The 12,677-nt window shown below is 55.3% G+C and overlaps 1 protein-coding gene across 5 annotated transcripts; it reads left to right on the top strand.

The window, feature by feature from the left end:
- The first annotated feature begins 582 nt into the window (after window positions 1–582).
- Lzts2 (leucine zipper tumor suppressor 2) lies at window positions 583–12,647 on the top strand. 5 transcript variants are annotated; one of them, XM_021151684.3, is made up of 5 exons: window positions 583–731; window positions 6,618–7,067; window positions 9,295–9,957; window positions 10,458–10,715; window positions 11,527–12,647. In XM_021151684.3, exons 2-5 carry the CDS (start codon window positions 6,660–6,662, stop codon window positions 12,208–12,210), a joined length of 2,013 nt encoding a protein of 670 aa, XP_021007343.1. In that variant the 5' UTR covers window positions 583–731; window positions 6,618–6,659; the 3' UTR covers window positions 12,211–12,647. The 5 variants fall into 5 exon arrangements, with proteins under 5 accessions (XP_021007343.1, XP_021007341.1, XP_021007344.1 ...); XM_021151682.3 differs by having other exon boundaries at window positions 583–741; XM_021151685.3 differs by having other exon boundaries at window positions 592–715.
- The last annotated feature ends 30 nt before the right edge of the window (window positions 12,648–12,677 follow it).

The raw sequence follows: 12,677 nt of genomic DNA, 5'->3' as shown, positions 1-12,677 counted from the left end.
GAAGGGAGCCTTTGGTACGTCCCTGAAATACAGGCCAACTTCCTGTTTGCTCCTGTGGGTGGGACTTTATGGGTCTAAGGGAAGCCTAGCCGTGCCCTATGGGGGGCCAGGACTAGCAGCTTTCTCACCTGAGTTGCTAACTACTCCAGGGAAAGAGGCGGTACTAGGTCTGCCAGGACAGCCCCAGCCAGCCCCAGCCCTAATGAGTGTGAGTGTGTGTATGTGTGTGTGTGTGTTTTATGAAACTCGATACTTCTTTGTCTGCTTCCTAGGGATTTTCCCTCTTCTGGTTGTGAGCAGAGTGGACCGGACTGAGTTCCCCACAGAGCAGGAGAGAGGCAAGCTCTACTGTGCCTTAGTTAAGGCTGCCAGGTAGCTTAAACGTCAGTTACGCCTGCCCTCCCCTTAGGTCAAAAGTCAGTATGCTGTGCAGTCAAAAGGCCAGAGAGACAGCCTTAGGCCACCACCAGGCTACTTTTGGACTGGGTACTGGGTCGGGCTACTTTTGGGTTGGGTACTAGGTTAGCTATTTGGAGGTGCGGGGCAGACCACTCCCCTCGGGGGGGGGCGCGGCTTCAGCCGCCCCGCCCCACTCTTCCAGGGCTGGCCTGGCGGGAGCGGGGAGCCGGGAGCGCTGAGCCCGGAGCCGGCTGGAGAAGTAGAGTTCTTTCGCGACGAGGAAATAGGCACGCTGGAGCGGGAGCCGGGCCAAAAAGTGAGCAGCGGCGCAGGTGACGCTGGGTGAGTGGTGGGGCGGACGGGGTGCAGGAGCTCCGGCTTCCCGCAGGTCCTCACTTTAGAGAGAACTTTACGCGTCTTGGGATGAGGAAAGGGTCCGCACTCTGTGGACCGCAGGCGAAACAACAGCAAAGGAGCAGGAAAACTTGCACACACGCGCCGACACACACACACACACACACACACACACACACACACACACCCATACACCCATGCATTCACTTAGGACGCGAACACACGTGTGCTCAGGAAAGGACAAACACAGCGAGGTACCTTAGCTGTCCCAATGGCAGTACCACCATCTCGCGCGATCCCCCACCCCACCCCGCGACCTGGACGCTGAGTTTTTCTGCCCAAGTCTGAGTGAGAGAAAGGGGACGCCCTGAGACTATCGGCGGGGGCGGGCGGGGTTTGTCGCACCAGGCGGTTCCTGCTTCCCTGCCGGCTGCCTGCAGGTGAAGACCAAGACGTAAACAGGCGTTGAGCACGTGATTGCTTCGCAGACCGGTGGGCAGTGCTCCCCAACTCTTGTCTAGGCTGGGACACCCCTCTCATCTACCTCTCCGCTGGTCCTAGCATGTTCGTTTTACCCTGTACGGAGCTTTATTCCACACTTCACCTGGAATGATGATAAATCCTCTCACCCAGAATGGGAGCTCAACGCCCCTGGGGGCCTGGGTGACCCGGAGGCCTGGAGAGGGTTGGGGCTAACTTGGGCTCCTTGCCTTGGAGCTCACTAGCACGTTCTTGGAACCCATATCCTTGAAAGGTATCCGAGAGGACCTTGATGGCCCCAGACAGCTGCCCCGGTCTCATACAGCTCTGTCTTTAGGTCCTCTTCCTACCGCCACCTCCACCCCTTGCAGGACTGGGCACAAATAGCCCACTCATGCAAGAAGAGTCTCCGCTCACCCCTCCTCAAAGGGAACGCACTAAGAGTAAATATATCCTTAAACCTAAGGGGAGTTTGCCTCCTCTAGGTGGAAGAAGGGATTTTCAGAATCCCCTCTCTGAAAGTGAAAGAGGGGGCTGCAGCCTCTCTCCCCCTCCGGCCCCCATCCTTCATTCCCCCCACCCCTCACCCGGCCACATGCTGAGCCCAGCTGCTGCTTGAGCTTCTGGGCTGGAGGCCAGAAAGGGGAGGAGGTTCTCGGTGCCCCAGGAGGCAGGGATCAGGGCAAGGCCAGAGGAGGGGGTTTCTGTTAGGGAGAGAGGTTCGGTCTGTTCTTGTGAAGCTGAGGGGCTGGAGTGAGCCTGAGGGTGGCTAGGCTGTGTTTTCCTTTCCAGGGAAAAAGAAAGAAAAACAACCCTTTCCATGGAGCTAAAAATAGAGCTGAGAGCCGGCCAGGCTGTGGCCTGGAAGGGGGGGGGGGTGTTTCTTCCTGGGGCTGAGCCCAGCTCTGGCAGGCCTTGGCCCTGGGGAGGGGGGGGATCGAGGAAGGGAGGATGGCCTTGCCAGAAGATGTGAGGTCGGCTGACCTGAGCAGGTCACAGAGACCCCTCAGGGAAAGTGGGTAGTTTGTGAATATGATGTAAGAAGTTTCCGGTGTGGCTGAATCCGGCTGTCATTGCGTGGAAGAGGGTTGGGAGACTGAGTGTATTTAAAGAATGTGACTGGATGCAAAGGGCTCTTGTGCACTCTCCCGTGCACGCAACACCAAGCCTTCTGTGAGTTGGCCTGAAGGATTATGGAATGAAGGACTATGGAGCCACGTGATGGATGAGACTGACTGTGGCTGCCCGAGACTGAATGTGGGAAAGGTCGTGTGGGTGTTAAGGCTGTTGTTTTCAAGAGGGTAAAAATATTTGTGACCCCCGAGAAAGACTTTGGGATGTCTGCTGCAGAGCCAGTGTAGGTTTGAGCTGTTCGTTCTTGAGATTATTGGGGGTCAGGTATCCCCCTCCCCTTTGACCAGCGACCCTTCTCATAGCAAATGACCCCGAGGTTCGGCTGGGGAGACTGGAGCCATGCCAGGGACAAGCCTGGGCTCGCGGCCCGAGGGTGCTGGAAAGGGAGTGGGATTGGTGGGGGTCTTGGTGGGGGAGGCTGGTAAGTTGCTGGAAGGGGCCACCAGGTGGCGCCGCTTTGGAAAATCCAAGCGTGTGACCTCCAGCCTGCTGGGGGTGGGACAGACAGCGACCGAGCCAGTCCCTCAACTTGTGCCCAGGAGCCGGCAACCGGAGAGGGACGGCTGACCCCCTCGGCCTCCCCTTGGACCGGGAAGCTAGAGACTGGACTGAAGAGGGAAGCTTCTCCTAGAGGAGCGGAGGGGGAGGGGCGGGGCTGGCGCCGCGCCTTGGCTCTTTGTGCTGGAACAATGACCAGCTGCCGCTGGCCCTCGGGCTCCGGCGGGGATAGGCGATGGTGACCCGGCTCGATGAGTCTCGAGCCGGCCGAGCCTCCTAACACACACACACACACACACACACCCACACACACACAAAACATACACAACACACATAACACACACACACACACACAGTCGCTAGGCCACTCTGGGAGGAATCCCGAGCGCCGCCGAGCAGCCCCCGCGTGCGCCCTGGCTGGCACGCGTGACGTGGGTTACTTGCGCGTGTCCGCTCCCCGGGGCGGGGACGCCCCTCGGACCCCTCCCCCCGATCGGCGCGCACCGCCCACTCGGGCCGGGCGGGGGCCGGTCAGGGCCGGGGGCGCCGGCTGGGCGGAGGCGGGGCCGAGCCGGGCAGCTCCGAGTGGCCGCGCGCGGGCTGGAGCGGGCGGCGCGCCTGTGGAGTGCTGGGGCGGCCCGGGGCTGAGCATGGAGCAGCGCGGCGGAGGTGAGGGGTCCAGGGCTGAGGGTGCCCCAACTTCTAAGCGATGCGGCCCGGTGGGGAGGTGGCATTCCATAGACGCCCCCAGTTTATGGAAGGAGGGGACTATTGTGGGTGGCCGGAGGGGGTGGGGTAGGACTCTGGGCTTTCAGTCTCGGAATGGCAACTCGTGATCCCAGACTGGATCCTGCTTGACTGGTCTCTGGAGTTTGAGTGTGTGTGTTGGGGGGACTTTCCCCAACTCTCCAACCCCAGCCCTGAGGTCAGAGAGTTGGGACGTGGGCCAGACTCATCTCAGGCCCTGGCGCGGCCCCAGACTCTAGAACCCCCAGCTTACTTGCTGGGGTGGGGGCGCAGGGGTCTGTGTACCATAGTGATAGGTCAGGGAGTGCTGGGGAGAACCAGGGGTTTCTTTTTCCCACAGCTACAAACGCATTTCTCAAAATGGAGCCGCTTGCCCCTCCTTCTCTCTTGGGCCTCAAGAGCGGGAGCCAGGCTGGCTAGGCCTGGCTTTCCAGACGCCTGGCCCTCAGAGCTCAGCTCTATGGCTCCTCTGGCTTTAGGGGTCCTTGCCTGTGTAGCTTCAGCGACCCTAGCTCATGGGTCTGCCTCTGGCTCCTTGTGTCTGAGCCTCTTGGCCTTTGTCTCTTCTGTCTTCTGTCTCTGAGTGTCTACCCCGGCCGGCCCTTGCCCTTCCTTCTGGGTCTCATTTTCTGTGTCCCCTGGAGTAGGGACAAGAGTGCCAGCCCCTTCTTACTCCTCGCTATACTGTGGAGCAGTCTCCATCCTTAGGCTGGACCTTTTGGGGGCGATCTCCGTACCTACCCTACAGAGCAGTTGCTGCATTTCAGTTCCTACCCTAGCTCTCGGCAACTCCTTCCTCAAGCTGGACTCTTGTGAGTCTCTGGTCTTAAGGCGCTTAGTGGAGAACAATATACAAAGATAAGATGGGGCAAGGGCGTCAGGCCCTGTGATCTCACCTCTCTTCAAACTCTTAAGTTAAAAAAAGTTTTAGGGAGGAGGAGTTCCCATTCACATTGGTGGCTTTGAATGTCACCCAGGTCCCCACGCACTCCCAGAACGCTGAGGAACTTTCACACACTTTTCTTGTGTACAATCCATACATAGGAATCCATATAACTGTCCCGGGAGGACTGCAGGCGTCCCGTAGAGATTTGTGTGTGTCTCAGTCTATGAGAGACTTGACTCAATGGACTCAAAGAAGTGAGGATTTCCCTAGGATTTCATGCTAGGAGAAGAAAATGGCTTACTGAGGATGGGTGACTGGAAGATTTAATGCTATTTACACAAACCTCACATATGTGTGGACAGACTGGTATATCTATCCAAACATTTCTCTTTTTTGTCATATAGTGACATCCAGAGCCCACAGATTGATTTGTTTTATACACATTAATAACTGTGCGGTGTGCTTTCTAAGTTAATGAAACTCATAACCTTGTAAAACATAAGAATTCACACATACAGCCTAGTCGTGGTAACACACACGCCTTTAATTCCAGCCCTCGGAAGGCAGTAAGAGGTGGATCTTTGAATTCAAGGCCAGTCTGCTCTACAGAGCAAGTTCCAGGGCAGCCAGGGCTACACAGAGAAACCCTGTCTTGGAAAAACAAACAAACAAACAAAACAAAACAACAAAAAAAAGAATTCAAAACAGGCAGTGGTGGTGCATGCCTTTAATCCCAGCACTTTTGGAAGCAGAGGCAGAAGCAGGCCGATTTCTGATTTCAGGGCCAGCCTGGTCTACAGAGTGAGTTCCAGGATAGCCAGAGCTATACAAAAAGACCCTGTCTCGAAAAACCAAAAAAAAAAAAAAAAAAGCACACATACAGCTGGGCATAGTAGCACAAGGTTAGAATCCCAGCTCTCTGAGGCAAGAGGATCTGAGTTTGAGGCCCACCTATGGTACATAGCACCACCCTGTTTGGTTTTGTCATGTCCCCTACATCACACACACACACATATACACATATGTATGAACGTACTGACATCTGTCTAAACCCACATCGACTGCACAGCTTCATGCATATTCTCACAGATACTGTTCATTTTTTATGACCCTGTCTATGTACTCACACCTACAAGTAAATGTACACACACACACTCTTCTTTTTCATGGATCCTCAGTCCACTTTTTGGCCCCTGTGCTCTGTGATGACTTCAGCAGATGCCTAAGTCTTGGTCATCAGCAGCCTTGGGACTGGGCGGGAGTTCCGTTCCGGGTGCAGGCTTACTGTCCTTTCCAGGAAGGAGCAAGACTAGGGGAGGCGGAGCCAGCCATCTTACTTGAGCTCCTACCAGATGTGGTAATGGGCTCCTGCTCAAATTCCATAGGGGTTATTCTGAAGATCAACTAAAGCAGGAAGGTTTATAAAGGTTGGCAGTGGGACAGGGCCTGGGGTAGGCTCCCTTAGTCCTGAGTGATGGCAGAGCTAAGAGTTGATTTGGACACAGGCGCAGCCTGCATCAACCCCTGGGAGGTAGGAGAGACAGACCCCAGAGGGCACCTGTGGATTCCTAAGACCTGTAAGGTTTCCTGTTTGGCCAGCTCCACCCTCGAAGCCGCCTGAGTGTCTGGGAGAAACTGAGGCCCAGTGGTGGGAGGCTGGACAGCACCTGGCTTTGACTCTTTGTTCCCTAATTACCATCCGAGTTGCTGATTGCATCCCTGACGTGTCCTCTGCCCAAACAGCCCAGTAATGAGGCCACCTGTCCCAGGAGAGTAGGGACCTGTACTGGGAGCTAGAGTTAGGGATCTCTGCCCAATCTGAGTCTTTGGTTATATAGGGGATACAGGTTGGGGTTTAAACTGGGTCTTCTCTGCCAAGGAACCCTGTATAAACTTTTAGATCTCCCATTCCTTCGTCTCTGTGTGGTCAAGTTATTCCTTAGCCTTGTTCCAGACTAGAGTTGAGGCCCAGAGGAACTCGAGGTTCATGCTAGTTCTTGGAGGGGAAGCCTTTTTCCTATATGGGGAATGTTCTATCTGGAGGAGGGGGTCAGGAGCAGGCCTATAGGGGGAGGATCCTCAAGGTGCAGGGACTCTGACACCAATGCCCTGCTCACAGGTTGCCCCGGAGGCCCCTGGCCAGGCCTGAGCCTCTGCCACCATGGCCATTGTGCACACTCTGCCAGTGCCTCTGGAGCCCGCACGTGAGACAGCCACTGCCCCCAAAACTCCAGCAATGGGCAGCGTGAGCAGTCTTATCTCAGGCCGGCCCTGCCCCGGGGGACCTGCTCCTCAACGACATCATGGTGTCCCTGGGCCCACCTTCTTCCGCCAGCAGGATGGGCTGCTACGGGGTGGCTACGAGGCACAGGAACCGCTCTGCCCCGCTGTGCCACCGAGGAAGGCTGTCCCAGGCAATAGCTTTACCTATGTCAATGAGGACTTCCGGACAGAGTCTCCTTCCAGCCCCAGCAGTGATGTTGAAGATCCCCGGGAACATCAGGCACACAATGCCCACCTCCGTGGGCCCCCACCAAAGCTCATCCCTGTCTCTGGAAAGCTGGAGAAGGTAACGGGCAGCCTTCTTGGGAGGATCTGGGTGGGAAGCCAGGAGCCCCTCAGGGAAGCTAGAATTTGGAAGCATCTATAGAGCGAAGAATATGGGTTCTGTTTTACCACTCCTTCTGGCTCAGGGAAATAACCTGTCTGAGCCCCATTTTCTGTGTCTTTACGGTTACGGTTAGAGGCTAATCTTTGTAGGTTCCTGTTAGAATTAATACTTAGTAAAGTACCCAGCACCCTCAAATGAACAATATAGTAATTGTTTGAGTTATTTTTATTTTATTTTTTTTTTTAAAGATTTATTTATTTATTATATGTAAGTACACTGTAGCTGTCTTCAGACACTCCAGAAGAGGGCGTCAGATCTCAGTACGGGTGGTTGTGAGCCACCATGTGGTTGCTGGGATTTGAACTCTGGACCTTCGGAAGAGCAGTCGGGTGCTCTTACCCACTGAGCCATCTCACCAGCCCTATTTTGTTTTTTGAGACATGGTTTCTCTCTGTAGCCTTGGCTGTCCTGGAACTCACTGTGCAGACCAGGCTGGCCTCAAACTCACAGAGATCTGCTTGCTTCTGCCTCCCAAGGGCTGGGATTAAAGGCATTTGTTACCACCTCCAGCCTAGTTGCTTCAATTATTCAGAGGTGTGTGTGTGTGTCCTTGGGCAAAACCTTTACTTTACTATGGGCCTCTACATCCTTGGTTTTTTGTTTGTTTGTTTGTTTGTTTGTTTGTTTTTTGGTTTTTCGAGACAGGGTTTCTCTGTGTAGCCCTGGCTGTCCTGGAACTCACTTTGTAGACCAGGCTGGCCTCGAACTCAGAAAGCCGCCTGCCTCTGCCTCCCGAGTGCTGGGATTAAAGGCGTGTGCCACCACGCCCGGCCATCCTTGTTTTTAATATGAGAAGAGGATCATGTTTTGTTTGCGTGGCTATTATGATTGAAAATGAGCATTTTGAATGACTTAATGTGAATAGGCAATTAGAGGCCTGCTGCTAGAGGGAAAGAGTTGTTTTTAATTTCTAGGACTTGAGGACCCTGTATGGGGAGGAGTAGTGAGACAGTTTTGAAAGATCAAGGTTTGAGGCTTGAAGAGATAGCAAAGTGGGTGAGATGCTTGCTGCATAAACACAAGGATCTGAGTTCAGATCCCCAGTACCCCTGTAATGTAAGAAGCTGGCCATTGTGGCAAAGGACTGGAATCTCAGTACTTGACGGGCAGACAGGCAGATCCCTGGAGCTTGCTGGCCAGTCAGGCTGCCTGGGTTGGTGAGCTCCAGGTTCAGAGGCTGTATAACAAATTAGGTGGAAAGTAACTGAGGAAAACACCTGACTTTGACATTTGGTCTCTTCATACACAGTCACCAGTGTGTGCACACTCACGCACATAAAACATACATATACACCACACACACACAGACTTAAACACATTAGTGTTTTGAAAAATCACGCAAACAAACTGGGCTTGGTATGACACACCTGTAATCTTGGTTTTTGCTTGTTTGTTTTTTTTGGGTTGGTTTGGTTTGGTTTTTGGAGACAGAGTTTCACTGTATAATCCTGGCTGTCCTGGAACTCACTCTGTAGACCATGGTGGCTGGCCTTGAACTCAGAAATCTGCCTGCCTCTGCCTCTGCCTCAAGTGCTGGGATTAAAGGCGTGCACCACCACTGCCCGGCACACACCCTGTAATCTTTGTTTGTTTTTGTTTTGTTTTTAAAGGTTTATTTATTATTACACATAAGTACACTGTAGCTGTCTTTGAACACATCAGAAGAGGGCATCAGATCTCATTACGGGTGGTTGTGAGCCACCATGTGGTTGCTGGGATTTGAACTCAGGACCTTCAGAAGAATAGTCAGTTCTCTTAACCGCTGAGCCATCTCTCCAGGCGCCCCCCCTCCCCCATCTTAAAAGGCAGAGAAACCTTGCCTAGCTTGGGGATACAAAGTGAGTGAGCTCAGGCCAGTAAAGTAAAACCCTGTCTCAGAAAAGCAACAGAAATAACATTTTAAAAAGGGCAATAGAGCCGGGTGTGGTGGCGCACGCCTTTAATCCCAGCACTCGGGAGGCAGAGGCAGGCGGATTTCTGAGTTCGAGGCCAGCCTGGTCTACAAAGTGAGTTCCAGGACAGCCAAGGCTACACAGAGAAACCCTGTCTCGAAAAACCAAAAAAAAAAAAAGAGCAATAGACTGGGCAGATCACCCTCACAGTGTCACCTGGTGCCTCATTTCAGAATATGGAGAAGATCCTGATCCGGCCAACAGCCTTCAAACCAGTGCTACCCAAACCTCGGGGGGCACCATCCCTACCCGGCTTCCTTGGTCCTCGAGCTGCTGGGCTATCTGGGAGCCAGGGCAGCCTGACACAGCTGTTTGGGGGGCCAGCCTCTTCCTCCTCCTCTTCCTCTTCCTCCTCTGCTGCTGACAAACCCTTGGCACTGAGTGGTTGGGCCAGTGGCTGTCCTTCAGGAACGCTGTCAGACTCTGGCCGAAATTCTTTATCCAGCTTGCCCACCTACAGCACCGGAGGTGCTGAGCCAACCACCAACTCCCCAGGTGGGAACCTGCCCTCCCACGGCCCTGGCCGAGGGGCACTGCCTGGTCCAGCCCGAGGGGTCCCTACTGGGCCCTCACATTCAGACAGTGGCCGGTCCTCCTCCAGCAAAAGCACGGGTTCCTTGGGGGGTCGTGTAGCTGGGGGGCTCTTGGGCAGTGGTGCCCGGGCCTCCCCTGGCAGCAGTTCTGGTGGAGACCGCTCTCCACCCCCTCCACCACCTCCACCCCCTTCGGATGAGGCCTTGCTACACTGTGTTCTGGAAGGGAAGCTCAGAGACCGGGAGGCAGAGCTGCAGCAGCTGCGGGACAGTATGGATGAGAGTGAAGCCACTGTGTGTCAGGTGGGGCCAATGGCAGTCCTGGGGCTGTGGGGCTGAATACCCAGAGCGTTGCTGTTGGGGAGGGAGAGGGCCAAGACACCCCTCCCCCCCAAGGTTGGTTAGCTTAACCTTCAAAGCAGCGAGGAGGCAGGGTATATGGGAATTGGACCCAGCACTGTTTTGTAGGGTGTTAGGTTTGAGCAAGTTGGTCAATCTCACCGGGCCGCAGTCTCCCTGTCAAAATGGGGATAGCTGTGACTCCCTAAGGGGGTGATGAAGATTAAATAAGACGAAAAGGATAAAGTCCTTAGACCAACACCTGATACCTAGGAAAGGCCATGTAAGTGCCTGCTTTTATAGTTGTCATAATTCACTGGATTCAGGCCAGGCAGGGAGCTACCCAAGCAGGAGATGGTAGAGCTCACTATCTGGGGGGGGGGGGGGGGGGGGGGACGGGACGGGACGGGACGGGACGGACGGGGACTGGACCGGACCATTTCTAGCCTGAAGTCTTTTCCTAGGCATTCGGGGCACGGCAGCGGCGCTGGCCACGGGAGCGGGAGGACTGTGCAGCCCAGGCGCAGCAGGCCACGCAGCGCGTCCAGCGGGCCCAACAGCTGCTGCAGCTGCAGGTGTTCCAGCTGCAGCAAGAGAAGCGCCAGTTGCAGGATGACTTCGCCCAGCTGCTGCAGGAGCGGGAACAGCTGGAGCGCCGCTGTGCCACCTTTGAACGGGAGCAGCGGGAACTCGGGCCACGGCTGGAGGAGACCAAATGGGAGGTATGCATGATGGACGCCGGGCAGGACGAAGGGGTCACGCTACGCACAGCTGGCCCACAGCAGCTACCGTTCGGGGTCTGTCCTTCCTCGTCTGGGTTGGAGCATTCCTTGTGCTTCTGTTGGATCTCAATGGTTGTGATCTAGTGACCACACAGCTAGTGGCGTTTCCTTCTCAGTTAGATGGGTACTGTTAATACCTCCGTCTCATGAATGAGGAAAATTGAGCTAGAGCCTTGAATTAAACTAGCGGTGGCTGGGCTGAGATACAAACCCAGGCAGCTTTTGTTTTTGTTTGTTTTGGTTTTGTTTTGTTTTTCAAGACAGGGTTTCTCTGTGTAGCCCTGGCTGTCCTGGAACTCATTCTATAGACCAGGCTGGCTCCAAACTTAGAAATCTGCCTGCCTCTGCCTCCCAAGTGCTGGGATTAAAGGCATGTGCCACCAACCACCTGACCAGGCAGTTTGTTTTTGATGCCCTCTCTTAATCCAGGATGCTTGCCTTTCACCTGATATGTGAGAATTGCCCTGGACTGCCCCACTCCACTCCTGCACTCCCTGCCACCATCCCCAGGCCTGGGCAGTCTTTATACAGCATCTGGCATAAGACCTGGCATTGAAAGGAAAAGATCTGGGTCTCTGTTCTCCTTTTGCGTCTTACTAGAAGTATAACCATGGAGGCACCACTAGGCTCGCCTCCTGCTGTGCATCCATGCATAAACTCCCTAAACTGCATTTTGTGGAATACCCAGCATACTGCCCAGTGCCCAGTACCTAGGGCCTCACCATCTTTCCTCAATACTTTGCACCCACAGGTGTGTCAGAAATCAGGTGAGATCTCCCTGCTGAAGCAGCAACTGAAGGAATCTCAAGCAGAGTTGGTCCAGAAGGGCAGTGAGCTGGTGGCGCTGCGGGTGGCCCTCCGCGAGGCCCGGGCCACCTTGCGGGTCAGTGAGGGCCGTGCCAGGGGCCTGCAGGAGGCAGCTCGAGCTCGGGAACAGGAGCTGGAGGCCTGCTCGCAGGAGCTCCAGCGGTACCGCCAGGAGGCTGAGCGGCTCCGGGAGAAGGCCGGGCATTTGGATGCCGAAGCATCGGGACTCCGGGAGCCCCCTGTACCCCCTGCCACCACCGACCCGTTCCTCCTGGCAGAGAGTGATGAGGCCAAGGTGCAGCGGGCAGCGGCTGGGGCAGGGGGTAGCCTGCGGGCTCAGGTGGAAAGGCTGCGCCAAGAACTGCAGCGGGAGCAGCGGCGAGGGGAAGAGCAACGGGACAGCTTTGAGGGGGAGCGGCTGGCCTGGCAGGCAGAGAAAGAACAGGTGATCCGCTACCAGAAGCAGCTGCAGCACAACTATATCCAGATGTACCGGCGTAACCGGCAGCTGGAGCAGGAACTGCAGCAACTGAGCCTGGAGCTGGAGGCCCGCGAGCTTGCGGATTTGGGCCTGGCAGAGTCGGCCCCTTGCATCTGTCTGGAGGAGATCACTGCCACTGAGATCTAGGGCTCTGCAAGGGGTCTGAGCCACAGGCCCACCTGCCCGGGGATCCACTGAGCATGCGCTCCAGGTCTCAGAGCCAAAGGGCCTCTGCCGAGCATTCGGGTGGCTCCGTAACTTGGAGAAGCAGCAGAATCAACCCTCTATGTCACCGTCACCCAGAGGCTCCTGCCTACTCTGCCATTTCACTCCCTCACTGTCGCCACTGCCAGCCCACTCCAGCTGGGAAGGAAAAGAGGCTTCCCTGTCTCCGCATCTACCTGCCTGAAGCCAGAGAGAGCCCGAGCTGCTCCAGATGTGCCTGCCCTCAACATGTCCACGTGGAGGGGCAGGGCCGGGCATGGGGCTGATCTCCATGTCCAGCTCTGCAAGCCTCTTCTGGGCTGAGGGGGCTGAAGTCAGACCAAAGGAAGAACCCAGCAATGTCTTGTTTATTTGTGTTTGTGACCAAGCCGGCCTCCCTAGTTCCAGGG

Source organism: Mus caroli, unplaced genomic scaffold (assembly GCF_978045245.1).
Source record: "Mus caroli unplaced genomic scaffold, Mus_caroli_1 scaffold_20, whole genome shotgun sequence".
Lineage (NCBI taxonomy): Eukaryota > Metazoa > Chordata > Mammalia > Rodentia > Muridae > Mus > Mus caroli.
Note: the sequence above shows the minus strand (reverse complement) of the source record. Positions and strands in the feature narration are given on the sequence as shown.

Coding starts and splice junctions, on each gene's coding strand:
- Lzts2 (XM_021151684.3), top strand. CDS start 6,660: ATGGCCATTGTGCACACTCTGCCAGTGCCTCTGGAGCCCGCACGTGAG. Junction 7,068..9,294: donor TCTCTGGAAAGCTGGAGAAG/GTAACGGGCAGC, acceptor GCCTCATTTCAG/AATATGGAGAAGATCCTGAT. Junction 9,958..10,457: donor GTGAAGCCACTGTGTGTCAG/GTGGGGCCAATG, acceptor GTCTTTTCCTAG/GCATTCGGGGCACGGCAGCG.